Source organism: Phaseolus vulgaris, chromosome 5 (genome assembly GCF_000499845.2).
Source record: "Phaseolus vulgaris cultivar G19833 chromosome 5, P. vulgaris v2.0, whole genome shotgun sequence".
NCBI lineage: Eukaryota > Viridiplantae > Streptophyta > Magnoliopsida > Fabales > Fabaceae > Phaseolus > Phaseolus vulgaris.
In genome coordinates this window covers 40,674,493-40,693,084 of record NC_023755.2, presented here as the reverse complement: position 1 = coordinate 40,693,084, position 18,592 = coordinate 40,674,493, and the positions used below count along the sequence as shown (strand labels likewise).

At 34.9% G+C, this 18,592-nt stretch overlaps 3 protein-coding genes across 7 annotated transcripts; all 3 read left to right on the top strand.

The window, feature by feature from the left end:
- The first annotated feature begins 6,643 nt into the window (after positions 1 to 6,643).
- Positions 6,644 to 10,134, top strand: LOC137836080 (pentatricopeptide repeat-containing protein At1g80550, mitochondrial-like). Of its 5 annotated transcripts, none has more exons than XR_011085187.1 (3): positions 6,644 to 8,287; positions 8,884 to 9,602; positions 9,783 to 10,134. XR_011085187.1 is itself a non-coding variant. In XM_068644903.1 (2 exons), exon 1 carries the CDS (start codon positions 6,870 to 6,872, stop codon positions 8,262 to 8,264), a length of 1,395 nt encoding a protein of 464 aa, XP_068501004.1. In that variant the 5' UTR covers positions 6,695 to 6,869; the 3' UTR covers positions 8,265 to 8,287; positions 8,884 to 10,134. The 5 variants fall into 5 exon arrangements, 1 of the variants encoding a protein (XP_068501004.1); XR_011085189.1 differs by having other exon boundaries at positions 6,777 to 8,287; positions 8,884 to 9,025; XR_011085190.1 differs by having other exon boundaries at positions 6,777 to 8,287; positions 8,884 to 9,025; positions 9,774 to 10,134.
- A 1,545-nt stretch (positions 10,135 to 11,679) lies between these two features.
- On the top strand, positions 11,680 to 13,609 carry LOC137836081 (small ribosomal subunit protein eS12-like). The gene is made up of 5 exons (XM_068644904.1): positions 11,680 to 11,790; positions 11,924 to 11,967; positions 12,721 to 13,012; positions 13,185 to 13,250; positions 13,336 to 13,609. Exons 2-5 carry the CDS (start codon positions 11,960 to 11,962, stop codon positions 13,393 to 13,395), a joined length of 426 nt encoding a protein of 141 aa, XP_068501005.1. The 5' UTR covers positions 11,680 to 11,790; positions 11,924 to 11,959; the 3' UTR covers positions 13,396 to 13,609.
- Positions 13,610 to 15,248: 1,639 nt separating this feature from the next.
- On the top strand, positions 15,249 to 18,286 carry LOC137836078 (cinnamoyl-CoA reductase 1). The gene is made up of 5 exons (XM_068644902.1): positions 15,249 to 15,608; positions 15,751 to 15,905; positions 16,315 to 16,500; positions 16,618 to 16,970; positions 17,890 to 18,286. The coding sequence occupies exons 1-5, from the start codon at positions 15,473 to 15,475 to the stop codon at positions 18,071 to 18,073; spliced, it is 1,014 nt and encodes a 337-aa protein (XP_068501003.1). The 5' UTR covers positions 15,249 to 15,472; the 3' UTR covers positions 18,074 to 18,286.
- The last annotated feature ends 306 nt before the right edge of the window (positions 18,287 to 18,592 follow it).

Here is an 18,592-nt window from a genome sequence, read left to right as displayed (position 1 = left end):
TACTTTTACAGTGCAATACGGACCCAAAATAAAATTGCAGAAAGTAGAGCGAAATTTCACAAGTTTCGGTATAGGATAGCATTGGTTTGCACAAAATTTCTGAAAAATTCTCCCGAAATAGTTTCTTCCTGAAATTCCACGTAAGAATCTCCATTGAATTTTGGACAAAACGCGACAAATTTCAGGTCAAACGAATGAGTACTCGACCACGAAAAAAATCAAACAGTTTTGCACACAAACGATCTTTCCTTTCAGCACTGTCAGTGATGAATAAAAAATTTATTGTCAATCTTGTGTGACGAATCTGCAGTTCAAATCTCAACCAAAACTCAATAGACACAACGACAAACGTCTCGTAAAAATTTCAGACCAAAATACCCAAGGAGTAAGGCGTAGTAAGTCAAAGACCGATAGTGAACAAAACTAGTTTTCCGAAAACAAAACGTTCTGGCTTTTCTTCCCTGTAACTTCTTTTTGTGATTTGTTTACCGACGTGCCTCCTTACCTGGGTGCAAACAACATATGAAAGTACATTTGTGAATTTTTCAGGGCAATACGGACCCAGAATAAAATTGCAGAAAGTAGGGTGAAATTTCACAAGTTTCAGTAGAGGATAGCCTTTATTTGCAAAAAATTTCTGAAAAATTCTCCCGAAATAGTTTCTTCCTAAAATTCTACGTAAAAATCTCCATTGAATTTGGGACAAAACGCGACAAATTTCAGGTCCAACGAATGAGTATTCGACCACGAAAAAAATGAAACAGTTTCGAACACAAACGAACCTTCTCTTCAGCCCTGGCAGTGATGAATAAAAAATTTATTGTCAATCTTTTAGGACGAATCTGTGGCTCAAATTTCAACCAAAACTCAACAGACACAGAGATGAACTTCTGGTAAAAATTTCAGACCAAAATACTCAAGGAGTAAGGTGTAGTAAGTCCTAAACCGAGAGTGAACAAAACTGATTTTCCGAAAACAAAACGTCCTGGCTTTTCTTCCCCGTATCTTCTTTTTGTGATTTGTTTATCGACGTGCCTCCTTACCTGGGTGCAAACAACATATGCAAGTACTTGTGTGAATTTTTTCAGCGCAATACGGACCTATAATAAAATTGCAGAAATTAGGGCAAAATGTCACAAGTTTCGGTAGAGGATAGTCTTGGTTTGCACAAATTTTCTGAAAAATTCTCCCGAAATAGTTTCTTCCTGAAATTCCACATAAGAATCTCCACTGAATTTGGGACAAAAGGTCACAAATTTCAGGTCGAACGAATGAGTATTCGAGTACGAAAAAAATCAAACAGTTTCGCACACAAACGAACCTTCTCTTCAGCTCTAGCAGTGATAAATAAAAAATTTATTGTCAATCTTGTGGGACGAATCTGGGGCTAAAATCTCAACCAAAACTCAACAGACACAGTGACAAACGTCTGGTAAAAATTTCAGACCAAAATACTCAAGGAATAAGGCGTAGTAAGTCCCAAATTCAGAGTGAATCAAACTGGTTTTCCGAAAACAAAACGTCATATATTTTTTTTCTCCGTATCTTCTTTTTGTGATTTGTTTACAAACGTGCCTCCTTACCTGAGTGCAAACAACATATGAATGTACTTGTGTGAATTTTTTCAGCGCAATACGGACCCAAAATAAAATTGCAGAAAGTAGGGCGAAATTTCACAAGTTTCGGTAGAGGATAGTCTTGGTTTGCACAAAATTTATGAAAAATTCTCCCTAAATAGTTTCTTCCTGAAATTCCATGTAAGAAACTCCACTGAATTTGGGACAAAACGCGACAAATTTCAGGTCCAACGAATGAGTATTCGATCACGTAAAAAATCAAACAGTTTCGCACACAAACGAACCTTCTCTTCAGCCCTGACAGTGATGATTAAAAAATTTATTGTCAATCTTTTGGGACGAATCTAGAGCTCAAATCTCAGCCAAAACTCAACAGACACAGTGACGAACGTCTCGTAAAAATTTCAGACAAAAATACCCAAGGAGTAAGGCGTAGTAAGTCCCAGACCGAGAGTGAACAAAACAGGTTTTCTGAAAACAAAACGTCCTGGCTTTTCTTCCCCGTATCTTCTTTTTGTGATTTTTTTACCGACGTGCCTCCTTACCTAGGTGCAAATAACATATGAAAGTACTTGTGTGAAATTTTTTTAGCGCAATACGGACCCAGAATAAAATTGCAGAAGTTATGGCGAAATTTCACAAGTTTCGGTAGAGGATAACCTTGGTTTGCACAAAATTTCTGAAAAATTCTCCCGAAGTAGTTTCTTCCTGAAATTCCACGTAAGAATATCCACTTAATTTGGAACAAAACGCCACAAATTTTAGGTCGAACGAATGAGTATTCGACCACAAAAAAAATCAAACAGTTTTGCACACAAACGAACCTTCTCTTCAACTCTGGCAGTGATGAATAAAAAATTTATTGTTAATCTTGTGGGATGAATCTGGGGCTCAAATCTAATCCAAAACTCAACAGACACAGTGACAAACGTCTGGTAAAAATTTCAGGCCAAAATACCAAAGGAGTAAGGCGTAGTAAGTCCCAAATCGAGTGTGAACAAAACTGGTTTTCCGAAAACAAAACGTCATAGCTTTTCTTCCCCGTATCTTCTTTTTGTGATTTGTTTACGGACGTGCCTTCTTACCTGGGTGCAAACACCATATGAAAGTACTTGTGTAAATTTTTTCAGCGCAATACAGACCCAAAATAAAATTGTAGAAAGTAGGACGAAATTTCACAAGTTTCGGTAAAGGATAGCCTTGGTTTGCACAATATTTCTGAAAATTCTCCCAAAATAATTTCTTCCTGAAATTCCACGTAAGAATCTCCACTGAATTTGGAACAAAACGCGACAAGTTTCAGGTCAAACGGATGAGTATTCGACAAAGAGAAATATCAAACAGTTTTACACACAAACGAATCTTCCTTTCAGCTCTGACAGTGATGAATAAAATATTTTTTGTCAATGTTGTGGGACGAATCTGGGGCTCAAATTTCAACCAAAACTCAACAGACACAGAGATGAACGTCTGGTAAAAGTTTCAGACCAATACTCAAGGAGTAAGGTGTAGTAAGTCCTAAACCGAGAGTGAACAAAACTGGTTTTCCGAAAACAAAACGTCCTCGCTTTTCTTCCCTGTATCTTCTATTTGTGATTTTTTTTACTGAAGTGCCTCCTTATCTGGGTGCAAACAACATATGAAAGTACTTGTGTAATTTTTTCGGCCCAATACGGACCCAGAATAAAATTGAAGAAATTAGGGCAAAATTTCACAAGTTTCGGTAGAAGATAGCCTTTGTTTGCACTAAATTTCTGAAAAATTCTCCCGAAATAGTTTCTTCCTGAAATTCAACATAAGAATCTCCACTGAATTTGGGACAAAATGTGACAAATTTCACGTCCAACGAATGAGTATTGCACAACAACAAAATCAAACAGTTTCGCACACAAACGTACCCTATCTTCAGCCCTGGCAGTGATGAATAAAAAATTTATTGTCAATCTTGTGGGACGAATTTGGGTTTCAAATCTCAGCTAAAACTCAACAGACCCAGTAACGAACGTCTTGTAAAAATTTCAGACCAAATTACCAAAGGAGTAAGGTGTAGTAAGTCCCAGACCGAGAGTGAACAAAACTGGTTTTCAGAAAACAAAATGTCCTGGCTTTTCTTCCCCGTATCTTCTTTTTATGATTTGTTTACCGACGTGCCTCCTTACCTTGTTGCAAACAACATATGAAAGTACTTGTGTGAATTTTTTCAGTGCAATACGGATCCAGAATAAAATTGCAGAAATTAGGGCGAAATTTCACAAGTTTGGGTATAGTATAGCCTTGGTTTGCACAAAATTTCTGAAAAATTCTCCTGAAATAGTTTCTTCCTGAAATTCCACGTAAGAATCTCCACTTTATTTGGGACAAAACGCGACAAATTTCAGGTCAAAGGATGAGTATTCGACAAAGAAAAAAATCAAACAGTTTCGCACACAAACGAACCTTTCTTTCAGCTGTGGCTGTGATGAATAAAAAATTTATTGTCAATCTTTTGGGACGAATCTGGGGCTCAAATCTCAGCCAAAACTCAATAGACACAGTGACGAACTTCTGATAAAAATTTGAGGCCAAAATACCCAAGGAATAAGGCGTAGTAAGTCCCAGACCGAGAGTGAACAAAATTGGTTTTCCAAAAACAAAACGTCATGGCTTTTCTTCTCCGTATCTTCCTTTTGTGATTTGTTTACCGTCGTGCCTCCTTACCTGGGTGCAAACAACATATGAAAGTACTTGTGTGAATTTTTTCAGCGCAATACGGTCCTAGAATAATATTGCAGAAAGTAGGGCGAAATTTCACAAGTTTCTGTAGAGGATAGCCTTGGTTTGCACAAAATTTCTGAAAAATTCTCCCAAAATAGTTTCTTCCTGAAATTCCACGTAAGAATCTCCACTGAATTTGGGACAAAACACGACAAGTTTCAGGTCAAACGGATGAGTATTCGACAAAGAAAAATATCAAACAGTTTCACACACAAACGAATATTCCTTTCAGCTCTGACAGTGATGAATAAATTTTTTTTTGTCAATCTTGTGGGACGAATTTGGGGCTCAAATCTCAGCCAAAACTCAACAGACACAGAGATGAACGTTTGGTAAAAATTTCAGATCAAAATACTCAAGGAGTAAGGTGTAGTAAGTCCTAAACCGAGAGTGAACAAAACTGGTTTTCCCAAAACAAAACGTCCTTTCTTTTCTTCCCCGTATCTTCTTTTTGTGATTTGTTTACCGACGTGCCTCCTTACCTGGGTGCAAACAACATATGCAAGTACTTGTGTGAATTTTTTCAGCGCAATACGGACCTATAATAAAATTGCAGAAAGTAGGGTGAAATTTCACAAGTTTCTGTAGAGGATAGCCTTGATTTGCACAAAATTTCTGAAAAATTCTCCCAAAATAGTTTCTTCCTGAAATTCCACATAAGAATATCCACTGAATTTGGGACAAAACGCGACAAATTTCAAGTCAAACGGATGAGTATGCGACCACGAAAAAAATCAAACAATTTAGCACACAAACGAACCTTCATTTCAGCCTTGGGAGTGATGAATAAAAATTTATTGTCAATCTTGTGGGACGAATCTGGAGCTCAAATCTCAGCCAAAACTCAACAGACACAGTGACGAACGTCTAGTAAAAATTTCAGACCAAAATACCCAAGGAGTAAGGCGCAGTAAGTCCCAAACCGAGAGTGAACAAAACTGGTTTTCCGAAAACAAAACGTACTGGCTTTTCTTTCCCGTATCTTCTTTTTGTGATTTGTTTACGGACGTGCCTCCTTACCTTGGTACAAAAAACATATGAAAGTACTTATGTGGTGCATGGTCTTCTTTTTATTCTTATCTTGAAGAATGGATCTTTTTATCTATTGGAAGTGATATGAACAAAAGAGATAAAGTGAGAAAGAAGGAGGAGAGAAAAACGATAATAAAAATTCCAAATATAAATTCAAATTGAAGAAATAAACAAATATTTCAAAAAACTTAATTCAGAAGTGTTTTACGTTAAAAAATTAACTGTTTTAATATTTACAGTTATAGAGGAAAATATAAAATAGATATAAATATATAAAGATAATATATATATATATATATATATATATATATACCAAAAGTAATTACAGAAAGAGTAATTTCTTTATAGGTGTAGACTATGTATCACTTTATCTTTGAATTATTATTTTAATTGCTCATTCACTTAGTTTTTTCTATTATTATATTTTCCCTAATTGGAATGATTTATTTGATAATTCTAATGCGATTTGTAATTTGAAGAAAGTGACATGAAGCATTATCCATGTGACGAATTTTAAGCTATAAGTAAGTTTACAACTTTCGTTTTTAAATTATGTTCAAAGTTTAATTCTAACTTCATTGTTCAACATGTTGCATATATTTAAAGATTTCCAACTACCTTTCCCAAACAGATTTGAGAAAATGTTGTAAATGAGAATAAAAATTTATATAATTTAAATTATTTATGAGCTTTTGTATATCTTTCAAATATTGCAAAAATGTAACATTTATTTGTGTAAAATTGTACTCTTTCGCATATAATTCGTGTGAATTTTTCTATTTTCTAATGAAATGTCTCTAAAAGGGAGAATTAATTTTGAAAAAAAAAAGGTATAGCTTATATAACAATAGTCAACTTTTATTACAATTGATTTGATTATTATTAATTATTACTATTAAAAAAATTAACTTCAATAAACTATTTTTATTATATACTATTGTTCTAACTAAAAGAGTGAATTTTCCATATTACAACATACAATTAAATCAGAAACAGTAATTTTCAGTCTTAGTGTCCTATTTTATGAATCGACTTTTGTCCTTTTTTAATCTAGATTGTTCCTTTCCATTGTCTAGTCATATTTAACTTTAATGATTCCGATTTGAAGTATTTGTCAAATTCCATAATTCCTGTTTCCTCATTCCTATCTAAAAGTAAATACAAGTTTTCATAAACATTATGGTCAAAAATAAACCATAAACCCTAAACCTTAAACTCCCTCCACAATATTATTAGGTTCAGTCCATAACCATACAACCGTCGAATATCTAACAAAAACCAATAAAACTTAAGAATAATCCTTCTTACATGAGATCGGCCCATGACACCATAACTATGAATCAAACACAATTTTGTAAATCTTTCATTTTTTTGGAATAGTTGAAAAACTTAGCAAAATAGGAGGTTATAATAGCAACTGTCTTGTGATTGTTCTCTTCTGATAGAGTGTAATAATTTGGAGTCCAAATAGAGGTTTCTTTGATTGAGTGAAGAACAGTGAGGAAAATGCGTCGCTTCATTTCGATTTCATCACGTTCAAATCTCCCTCAACCTTTTCAATTTCAAACCCTATCCACAACCACCGTCACAGAGAGCCCTCTTCCTCCTCCTCCTCCTCCTCCTCCTCCTCCTCCTCCCGATGAAGCCGACGTTCGCCAAACGCTGCTCTCCTTCAACAACGATTGGAAGCGAGCCATGGAGTTCTTCGACTGGGTGGAGGAATCTCACTCCCACTGCAACTTCCGCCACTCCACCGACACCTTCAACCTCATGCTCGACATCCTCGCCAAGTTCTTCGAGTTCGATCTCTGTTGGCACCTCATTCGCCGCATGCACTCCCGCGCCTCCTCTCCCCCCAACCACACCACATTCCGTGTCCTCTTCAAGCGCTACGTCTCCGCCCACCTCGTCCAAGACGCCATCCACGCGTTCCACCGCCTCGGAGAGTTCAACCTCAACGACCACACCTCCTTCTCCCACCTCATAGACGCTCTCTGCGAGTACAAGCACGTCATCGAGGCACAGGACCTTGTCTTCTCCAAAGACGCGCCCGTCGACGCAATTGGGAACACCAAGATCCACAACATGGTTCTCCGAGGTTGGTTCAAATTGGGGTGGTGGAGCAAATGCAACGAGTTTTGGGAGGAGATGGATAGAAAAGGTGTTCAGAAGGACTTGCACTCGTATTCAATTTACATGGATATTCTGTGCAAAGGGGGAAAGCCTTGGAAGGCTGTCAAATTGTTCAAAGAGGTTAAGCGGAAGGGTTTCCAATTAGATGTTGTGGTTTATAACATTCTCATTCGAGCCATTGGTCTATCTGAAGGGGTTGATTTCTCAATTGGGGTTTTCCGCGAAATGAAGGACTTGGGTATTAACCCCACTGTTGTCACTTACAACACCTTGATTAGGCTTTTGTGTGATTGCTACAGACACAAGGAGGCACTTGCCTTGCTTCAAACCATGGCTCGGGATGGTTGCCACCCCACTGCCATTTCTTACCATTGTTTTTTTGCCTCCTTGGAGAAGCCTAAAGAGATACTTGTTATGTTTGATAACATGATAGAGAGTGGGGTCAGGCCCAGCATGGACACCTATGTCATGCTCCTGAACAAGTTTGGTCGGTGGGGGTTTCTTCGCCCAGTTTTTATGGTGTGGAATAGAATGGAACAACTGGGGTGTAGTCCTGATGCAGCAGCTTACAATGCCTTGATAGATGCTCTTGTGGACAAAGGGTTGATAGAAATGGCTAGGAAGTACGATGAGGAGATGTTAGCGAAAGGACTTTCTCCTAAGCCAAGAAAAGAGTTGGGGACAAAGCTGTTGGGGGGAGAATCTGATGATTTATTGGATAGGTCTTCTCAAAGTACCATACAGACACACAACGTACCACTAGTCTAGATAATGTACTTCAGTGGCTTAAGGTTTGGTTTTTCAAAGATTCTATAGTATTTTGTATTTATGAATGTAGCACACTTTTGCAAATTGGATTCGAGTATTATCAACTAACCATACCATTTCATTCTCTTACATGGATGCCAACATGCAGTTACTTTACACAAGTCTTCAAGTTGTTCAATCAATCTTAAAATATTCTGTAATGTTTAGTGCTTTACCGTGTTAGATATAATACTAATAGTGTAGCTTCTTTACATAGGTCTTTCCCTTTTATAAATACAGGTTATGTTTAACTTTCTGTAAACTGGTTGTTGGATTTCATTTTGCAAACGCGCTTGCGAGAAAGTGCTCTGGTTTCATTACCCTGTATTGTTCTTAATTGTGTTTATCCACATAAATGCTCTGCTGTGCAAATGGAGAGTAGGTTTGTCAGTGAAAGTTTAATTTAGAAGAAGCAAGCTGATTAGATTTGTGAATTCTTTAGTTCGGAGTGTGAGTATATTTTTGCACCAAGATGGAGTATATGTATATGCCTAGGTATATTTTGATTAGTTGTTTAATTAAGCTATGTTCTCGCAAAAGCATAAATATAAATGGACTAATTATAGTCTTGGTTTTACAGATCGCAGATGAACTGGAAAGTTTGTTGGTCATAATAATGACATGTCTGAAATGTACTTGATCCAAAAGCTTAATGCTCGTTTATTTGATCAGACATCAGTAGAATAAGGGCACAATTCCGAAGTTGAGGATATTGATGAAAGGTAAAAGCCATCCATTTTTGTCTGTTTGATAACAGCTTTATTTTGACAAACAAGACTGAAGTTGAAATTAACAAAATGGTTGATTTTTTTCTTTGGTGACAAATCAAATTAGAAAAGTTTGAAAATTCTGTTAGGACTTAAGTACAAGTGGAGAGTCCAAATAAAAGACTAGTCCATCAGTCGAGAGAGAGTCCCATGACTTAGGTACCACCTCAAGTAGGTCATCCTATAATGTGGGACTCCTAACATTATTACTTCCTTTAAGGGGCTGAGCAGTGGGTTGGAAAGAAAGAGTTGTAGAAAGAGAGGAATTGAGATAAAGTGCACTAATCCGGTAGTACCCATTTTTTCTTTAGACGGCTTCACTCATGTTATTATTAAGATTGCACCTCAGTCCAGTCTATAGGCAGTTCTTTCCATGGTCAAACTCTCAGTGGCAGTACCATCGTTGCCAAAATCGCTATTCGGTGTTGGACTTCTAACGATTCCCTAGTCCTAAGCCTGATGTTCAGGAATTGGAGACGCTTCTAGCAATATATTTTGTGCAGACAATTGGAATCTAGCAAAGATTGTCAGTGTAAGTATCTATTGAACTCTTCTATCCTGAGTAATGTGTTGTGACTGCATTTAAAAATTAAACTTCTTGTCTGAAATACCGAGTGATGTATGTGTTTGTGATTTGCTTAAGTTGAGTGATTGATTATGCATGGAGGACTACATAATAATGTTGGATGTTAAACAAAATTAGCTTATGCAGGCAGCGATAACACTGGGCACCCTAAACATGATAGTTAATGCTGGTATTTGTGGTGGTGGGATTGTTTGGCATGAATATTCAGATTAATCTCTTTGATGGAAAACCTCGTCAATTTTGGGCCACAACCTGGGGTACTTTGGGATGATTTATGATAATATTCCTTGTATGTTACTGGTGGGGGAAGAAGATATATTTTGTCTTTGAATAGAGCCTAGTTACTTGTAATCACTTTACTGATTTATTTGCTAGAATGCAAGCTTAATAATGTCGGTGTTACTGTTGTAAAGGGGGAAATTAAGTAATAACTGTTGCATTTCTTGAAAAAAAAGAAAAAAGGAAAAAGGTTTTGATATTCGTACCCTTGTGCTGTGCTAAACATGTTAAATCAAAATATTTTGTGCAGTTAATTATAGTGATTAACTAAAAAAGTTAATTTAAAAAACTTAATTAAAATGGATTTTGATTTTGTTGATTTTATTAAAATTGTACTTTAAAAAAATAAATAAACGTTGGAATTTTTTTTGAAATTGATATTGTTTTAAACTGTGGAATGAAATTACCAAAAGAACCTAGTTTCTAAAGTAGTTGCAAGTACAAAGTAAATAAAGTCCATGACAAAATAAAACCTATTTAATTATAATTAAAAGATATAAAATGAACTCTTCATATAATAATTAGAGGTGGGTATATGGACGTTCGTTTAATATGATTTGCAATTTTTTTTAGTAGTAGAAAAGAAAAGCAATATAAAAGTGAAATTACAATTTTACTCTTCTCTTTACACGCAATAATCAGTGCAGTAGTCTTCACCTTCTATATGAAAAATAAAATATTTTAGAATATAAAATTATGAATACAATATATTCTTCGTAATTTATATTAAACAATTCATAGTACAAATTTTATATTTTGAATTGTAAAATTCAAAATCAACCATTTTGACATTTTTGAGATATGGGATGGTAGAAGAAACTAGGAAGAAATTGACTTGATTCAACAAATTTATGAAATTAAAATATATTTTTATTTTTATTTTATTTGTGAAAGATAAAATATATTAAATTACATATAAAGATAAAATAGGAAAATATTTGTATGAAAAAAACAGTTTTAAAAGGAATCTCATAAGATTCAAAAAACTGCTCTATTAATTGCTTTATTTTTAATTATTCTATTCAAATCCAAAAAATTGTTTTGTAACTACTCTATTAATTATTTTTTATAATTTTTCATTTAATCTAAAAAATTGATAACTATTTTATTAATTATTAATAAAATAAAATAATGATATAAGGATAAAATAGAAAAAAAATTGTGTTTAGTAAGGATTTTTACATTGAATGACAAAAAAATGATAAATTTATGTGTATCTATAGATAATAATAAAAATAAAAAAATATGAATTTTGAGATAATATAAACCATAAAAATACATATAGACATAGCACCCCTATGTTATCGCTAGTTTATTATAATTTCTTTTGTTAAAAATATTACAATTTTGAAGTTCACATATTCATGGACCATGTCAGCAAAAGCCCACAAGTTTAATAGGTGAAATCTAAAATTATGTTATACAAAATTTTAAAATAATCTATTCATAATGAAATATGTGGTCAATTTATTTTAAAATAAACCCACCCTCAAAAATTATTTTATGATATAAAATTTATATTTATGGTCAATTTAAAAGTATTTTTTCACGTCAAATCATAGGATTTAACCATATTTAACCATAATTTGAAAATTTTAATTTAATTTAACCATATATTCATAAACATTAAAATCTTATTTTATCCAAAAGTCCATTTTCAATTATATTAGGAAATTAAAATTAGCAACAGACAAGTAAAATTTAAAATTTTTATTTAATAGAAAATTAAAACAAAGAGGGACAATTCGGACTTTTCATGCTAAATTGTTAGGGTTTATGGTTTCTCATATAAATTTCCAATATTTTCGTATCAGAACCACAGAGCTAAGGATTTCGGCTGTTACTCATCAACAAGGTCTCCTCTCTCGTTCTCTCTGAGACCTAATTTTCGTTCTCTCTGAGACCTAATTTTCGTTCTCTCTCACATCCTTTGAGTATTGACGTGTTTGAACAACCTCTGATTTGTATAGTTATTTTTGTTTTCGCAGGAAGCAAAGCGTGTCTTTTGAATTCAACAAGGAAAGATGTCAGGGTATGTTCAATTTTTCCTCATTGATCCTCTTAGTTGGTTTATGGTTTATGGATGCAACACTTTTCCCCCTTGATTTTTTATTCAATATTTAGTAGAAACACCTATTCGTAGCTTTTATTGATGCCTGAGAATGGTTCCTCAGAATGAAATTTGGTAGTGAGGATATACATACTAATTATATTGTCTGTTCGTAGTTGTTTCTTGCCTTGAGGTTCGATTTGGTAGTTTCAGGTTTCGATTGTAACACATTGATGGTTCAAAACTGAAATGGTTTTATCATGTCATGTTGTTTAAATTAATTAATTGTAGTTGGATTTTGATATTGGAGCCTGATGGAGTATTTGTTCTAATTTCCAATTTCTGATTCACTCCTAACATGATTCTGTGTTGAAAATAAATGAAGTGAAGTATATACAATGGTCTATTATAGTCCTGGGCAGTCTTGGCAAATTTGTAAGGACTGCTTTGTATAAGCACTGCTAATCAGTTTAACTTGATTTGTGGATAATTGAATGATAGGACTCCCCCTTTGTCTTGACTAGAAGTTAAGAGGGTTAGAAAAACTGAATGTATAATGTATCACACATTTAGTATGGAAATAATTCTTGTAAAAGCTGCTGGTATAACTTGTTCACATGCTTCTAATTTTATGTGTATTGCTCTACTCCTGTTTCTGAGTAATAGCTTTTCCTTGATGAGTTTAAGATTCTTGTATGGGTTTATCCTGACAGTTTAGAATACTTTTATATGCAGTGAAGAAGTAGTAGCTGTTCCAGCTGAGGCACCTGCATCCATTCCCGGTGAGCCCATGGATATCATGACTGCTTTACAGCTTGTGCTGAGAAAATCTCTGGCTTACGGTGGTCTTGCAAGAGGTCTTCATGAAAGTGCTAAGATCATTGAGAAGCATACCGCACAGCTCTGCGTTCTAGCAGAAGATTGTGACCAACCTGATTATGTGAAACTGGTGAAAGCCCTTTGCGCAGAGCACAATGTTAGCCTTTTGACAGTTCCAAGTGCAAAGACCCTTGGAGAATGGGCTGGTGTAAGTGCCTTAGAGACTCTTAACCATTTTACTTAAATTCTTTGTACTATTCGTTTACTCCCAATTCCCAAATTCAGTCGGTGAATGGAATTTTTTTCCCATAGGGATTTTATTCTTTATTTAGATCAACAAATGGGATGTTGTAATAATTTTTGTTGAATATTTTTTTCAGTTGTGTAAGATTGATTCCGAGGGAAAGGCTAGGAAGGTAACTGGTTGCTCATGTGTGGTTGTTAAGGTATGGCTTCATTAACTTGTATTTGAAGTGGTGATGTTTTGAAGTGCCTTGTGTACATGTATGTTAATGTATTTGCATTTTGCAGGATTTTGGGGAGGAACACGAAGCCTATAATGTTGTTCTGCAGCACGTGAAAGCTAACTGAGTTAAATACCCAGATTTGTGGGTTTCAGTTTGAAGTTATGCCTACATTTGTGGGTTCAGTTTGAAGTTATTTTATTAGTTTTTGAGGAATATTTTTGCCTCTCTGGGTATCTGCATAGGGATTTTACGATTTAGTACAATTATACCCATTCTCATTGTTGCTGAGTGAATGGTTTTTTATTACTACTAATTTTCAGTGTTTTTTAGATTGACAAGTTGAGTTAATTGCTTTAGCTTAAACGTATCAAATTATGTTACGTTTCTTATGAACCAGTAAACCCTAAACCAAAAATGGAAACCAGTAATCAATTAATCATGTTAATGATTAATAATCAATCTATTGAATCGAGTCATTGAACTAGGAGAAGAGGTTTATCTACCATTATGCAATACTCTTGATGTGTCTGCTGGACGGTATCGAAGGAACTGGATTCAGAAGAAATGACAATTTTGGTCACCTTCATCTTCTTTGGGTCCTTTTACATCGTTGTTAAGCTTCCCATAGACAATTCTTACAAATCAGTGGTAAGAGACTCTATTCTTAGAATTGGGGACCATACAAGAACTTTATTTCATAGTTAGTCAATAGAAGATAAACAAATGTATGTGAAATATCGTGTAAGCCGACATTTATAGGAACTTGGTCCCTATAGGCCAAAAGGCCAACCGATTCAAATAATGTTTTTCATTGCACAAATTGAACATTTTTTATAAAATTGTTTTGAACAAGAGAGATGTCTTCTTGATGAGCTAAATAGTGATTTTTAGTCTTAGAGAACATTGTGTCTGTTTTTTATTAGTCTTCTTTTTTTCTTATATTTAGTTTTTCTCTTTTTTCTTTTTCTAGTATTTATTGTGTATTATCCCATATATCTGTCAACTACCATAATTCCTGCCTTTTTCTCCTAGTTAAAGATAAAGACAAGATCTTCATTAATTTTTCATATCAGAATTAAACCATTCTATCCTAGTAATGGAATCGACCAATGATCTTAAAAAATGAAGAAAAAAGAAGTACGTTTTTACTATGTTATTGTTATTATTTCAACCTAAGTCTTTAGTATACATTATTCACATTAAATTAACACACAAATTAAAAAAAGTTCTTTGCACAACTTTAAAGCTTGATTGTTTTTAAAATCACACTGAAAGAATAATAGTCCATTTTAAATTATGGCATTTGTGCAAATATTTAATTTTTGAACATGTTTTGGTATTTTAGTAAAATTAATTGTTATTTAAACCGTGAAAAATGAAAGTTGGGTGAAGACCGGCATTACGCGAAGGTTGGTGATCACTAGAGAGAGTCAAAACTCCAAAGGGAAAGAAAGAAAGTAAGTAATAAATGATTTATCAACCTTCGGTGCTGATGAAAAACCAAACAAAAGTGTACAAATAACTCAATAATTCTATCTCTTCCCTCACCAACCAAACTCAAGGACAACACCACAGAAGGAGTACCATTATCATCTCATATTTTAAAACACACCAATTTTAGCAGGCAGAGATGTTTGACCAAAAGGGTACATAGACAAATGTGAAGTATATAAGTCAGCATAAACCTACTTAAGTAATATTCTTTCTTTTTTATCAACCTTCAAAACCTTAAGGCATAAGAATCTCTTCATAACGTTTGAGCATGATCAATGTGCAATTCAAAGGGATTAAAAGTAGTAGGAAAATGATACATCCAAAATTTCAATTTTTATATCAATTAAAACTCTCAATATTGTTATTTTAATATTTTTTTCATATCACTTAATTATAAATTTACTCTTAATTATATATGACTCCAAGAGTTGTGGAAACTGTCATTTTTCATATAATAAAAAGGTAAGTTTAAAACTAAAAGATATAAATAATAATATAGGAAGGTATGAGGTGATTTTATATAAAAATTGTGGATTATGATAGTATGATTACCAAGAAAAAATGATGTGCATGAATGAAAAAGAAATGAGAAAAAAAGTATGGTTGAAGGGTTGTGTTAGGTGAGTGGGGTTGGCATCCATTTTCCCTATAAAAGCCACTATCCATGTATCTTTGTCACCATCCATTTCTTCTACTTTCCCTTCATCATGCCTTCTGCGGATTCATCGTCACCTTCCTCCCAAACCATCTGTGTCACCGGCGCCGGTGGCTTCATCGCATCATGGATGGTCAAACTTCTCTTGGAGAAAGGCTACACTGTGAGAGGAACCCTCAGAAACCCAGGCATGTGAATTCACTACGTTACACTTACACACCAACACACACACACACACTTAGTTTTAACTTTGATTTACTTATATAGCTCAAGTTAAAGTTGTGTGAAGTTGTTTGTGACCATGCATGAATTTTGGATTTCACTCTTCAGATGATCCCAAGAACGGACACTTGAAAGAGTTTGAAGGAGCCTCCCAGAGACTAACTCTGCATAAGGTTGACCTCCTTGACCTTCACTCCGTTAGATCAGTAATTCACGGCTGCCATGGCGTCTTTCACACAGCTTCTCCCGTCACTGATAACCCCGTCAGTTTCTCTTTCTTCTTTGCTTTACATGTTAGTTCTTGGAAAATTCCGTGTTCATGTGTGTCCGTGAGTAACGACATAAATAGGAGTTACCACTAACACCACCAACTCCAACTCTAGTATATGGATAAATTCATAAATAATTTAGCATATTTTATTTTTAAATTTTCAATTATTATTTGCATCTTTTTTTATTATTATCAATTTTTTGTGACTGAAAATTATGAAGGCAACAAGCTGTATTATGTGCATCTGTATGTGGGTGCAAATGGCTGCTGGTGGATGCGGATTACTGCTGCATGATAGTGACTTTCTGTTTGTTCATCTATTTGTTGTAAATGGTTTATTTGCAACTTTGATTTGGTGACAAAAGGAATTAGTTAGATGGGCCCTTGAATTAATTATGCAGGAAGAAATGGTGGAGCCAGCGGTGAATGGAGCGAAGAATGTGATCATAGCAGCTGAAGAGGCAAAAGTGCGACGTGTGGTGTTCACCTCATCAATTGGTGCCGTCTATATGGACCCCAAAAGGAGCATTGATTTGGTAGTGGACGAGTCTTGTTGGAGTGATTTAGAATATTGCAAGAACACTAAGGTACTATTTACCTACCCAACAGTACTGTTTAATGATAATTTCTATTGACAGAGTTTGAGTAACTTGAAGGGGATAAAAGTGTTTGGTGACAAATGGTATTTTTGAATAATATTGCAGAATTGGTATTGCTATGGGAAGGCTGTGGCTGAGCAAGCAGCATGGGACACTGCAAAAGAGAAAGGGGTGGACTTGGTTGTAGTGAACCCAGTATTGGTTCTTGGACCATTACTACAACCAACCATCAATGCTAGCACCATTCACATCCTCAAGTACCTCACTGGCTCTGCCAAGACCTATGCAAATGCCACACAGGCTTATGTGCATGTGAGGGATGTGGCATTAGCCCACATACTTGTTTATGAGAAGTCTTCTGCCTCTGGTAGATACTTATGTGCTGAAAGCTCCCTGCACCGTGGAGAACTGGTTGAAATTCTGGCAAAGTATTTCCCTGAGTACCCAGTTCCCACCAAGTAAGACACTCTGCCATCATATTTACTATGAATGAATGGTTAACAACTATGATAACACACAAGCCGTTGGGGAATGGGTGGTGATGGACCACCATATCAGAATTGGGTAAAAGAATATTTTGGGTCATAGATGGTGTTAATGTGCATGGAACATGATTATTGCAATATCATCTATGATTTTAATTTCTTTTACTAGTGCATTGAATTTGTCGATTCTGTATGTTTTTCAGCACATCATATCCATAGGTAGGAATTTTTCTTTAATTTCATCTTTAAATGAGTTGAGTTCATCTTAATCCACAGAGACCAGATGTTGAGGTTATGCATGACCTACAGCTTTTACATTTTGCATTTTCGTGTCCCACACGAGTGTTGGAAAATGACATTTAAACTTATTTGTTTGCCCCTAAAACTGAGTTTGCGTCTGCATGATCTCAGGCTGTCGTATGGACAGTTAGGTAAAAATAAAGATCCCATTGCAATGGCATACTTTTCTTCCAAAATAATGTATATTGGAAAATCTGTCTCCTTATATTTTACTGAAGAGTAATGACAGTTTTAGTTGTTGAAAAATGTCCAATTCTGATATGCAATGATATGTCTACACCTGGTGGTGGTCATATATCATTTGAGGTTTTTTCTTGGGTAAAGTGGCTGTGAATGAAAATGTGTTTGGAGTAGGTATACCAACTTTGACTTGTCTATGTAATCATCCACTCACGCATGCCAGAAAAAAAATCGATTATTGCATTTGTAAAAAGAAGTGGAGCATACGAGTCCTTACCAAACCCAATGTCACTGTCACTTGTTAGAGTGTAAACCCCTTGTGACTCTCATATGTGACCCACCTCTTCCACTATCATTTTGGCATGCTAAATAATTTTGTTTGTATAGTGACGAAATATTTGAACATGTGCAGGTGTTCTGATGAAAAGAATCCCAGGGCAAAACCCTACATCTTTTCAAATCAGAAGCTGAAAGATTTGGGATTGGAATTCACTCCAGTGAGTCAGTGTCTATATGAAACAGTTAAGAGTCTGCAGGAGAAAGGCCACCTTCCTGTTCCTGCACAGCAGGAAGATTCAACTACAGTGAAATCATAAACAAGCTACCCCTTCTATTTAATTTGTCAACACAATCTTAATTCAGGACAAGAAGCTGTAGCTTTTGGCAATATGGGCTAGGTCATGTTATGTTTTAAGAGAATCCTGCAACAGAAAACTGTATTTCAATTTTTGTAAAAAAGCCATCAACCAAATTGTTGCCATTTATGGACTTTATAATATTAATGGAACTCATTTCCCTTGTTGACTTTACTTCTCTGTTCCTCAAATGGTTTATCTTTCTTTAAACTCTTTGTATTCTTAAATATGTTTTTAAATAACATTGTCCCCAGCAACAATCTCCGACCTCCCTGATGAGGAGAAAAAAGTTAGCTAACCTCTGAATTCCAAAGAAAGAGACTCCTTTATTAGAAAGAACTCTGGAAGAAAGATTCCTTCGTTGTTAAAAGAAATAGAGTGGAAGGGAAAGATTTAATAAAAAAAAAACTTGATATACTTGATTGAAGAAAAGTTAAAAGAACAAATAAAGAATTTCAAACTATGAAAATCATTTTTTTC

What these genes read in the sequence shown, in the direction of transcription:
- LOC137836080 (XM_068644903.1), top strand. Translation starts at nt 6,870, where the DNA reads ATGCGTCGCTTCATTTCGATTTCATCACGTTCAAATCTCCCTCAACCT.
- LOC137836081 (XM_068644904.1), top strand. An exon ending in CCCTTGGAGAATGGGCTGGT is followed by an intron (nt 13,013 to 13,184) that starts GTAAGTGCCTTA and finishes TATTTTTTTCAG; the next exon opens with TTGTGTAAGATTGATTCCGA. An exon ending in GCTCATGTGTGGTTGTTAAG is followed by an intron (nt 13,251 to 13,335) that starts GTATGGCTTCAT and finishes TGCATTTTGCAG; the next exon opens with GATTTTGGGGAGGAACACGA.
- LOC137836078 (XM_068644902.1), top strand. Translation starts at nt 15,473, where the DNA reads ATGCCTTCTGCGGATTCATCGTCACCTTCCTCCCAAACCATCTGTGTC. An exon ending in AGGAACCCTCAGAAACCCAG is followed by an intron (nt 15,609 to 15,750) that starts GCATGTGAATTC and finishes TTCACTCTTCAG; the next exon opens with ATGATCCCAAGAACGGACAC. An exon ending in AATATTGCAAGAACACTAAG is followed by an intron (nt 16,501 to 16,617) that starts GTACTATTTACC and finishes ATAATATTGCAG; the next exon opens with AATTGGTATTGCTATGGGAA.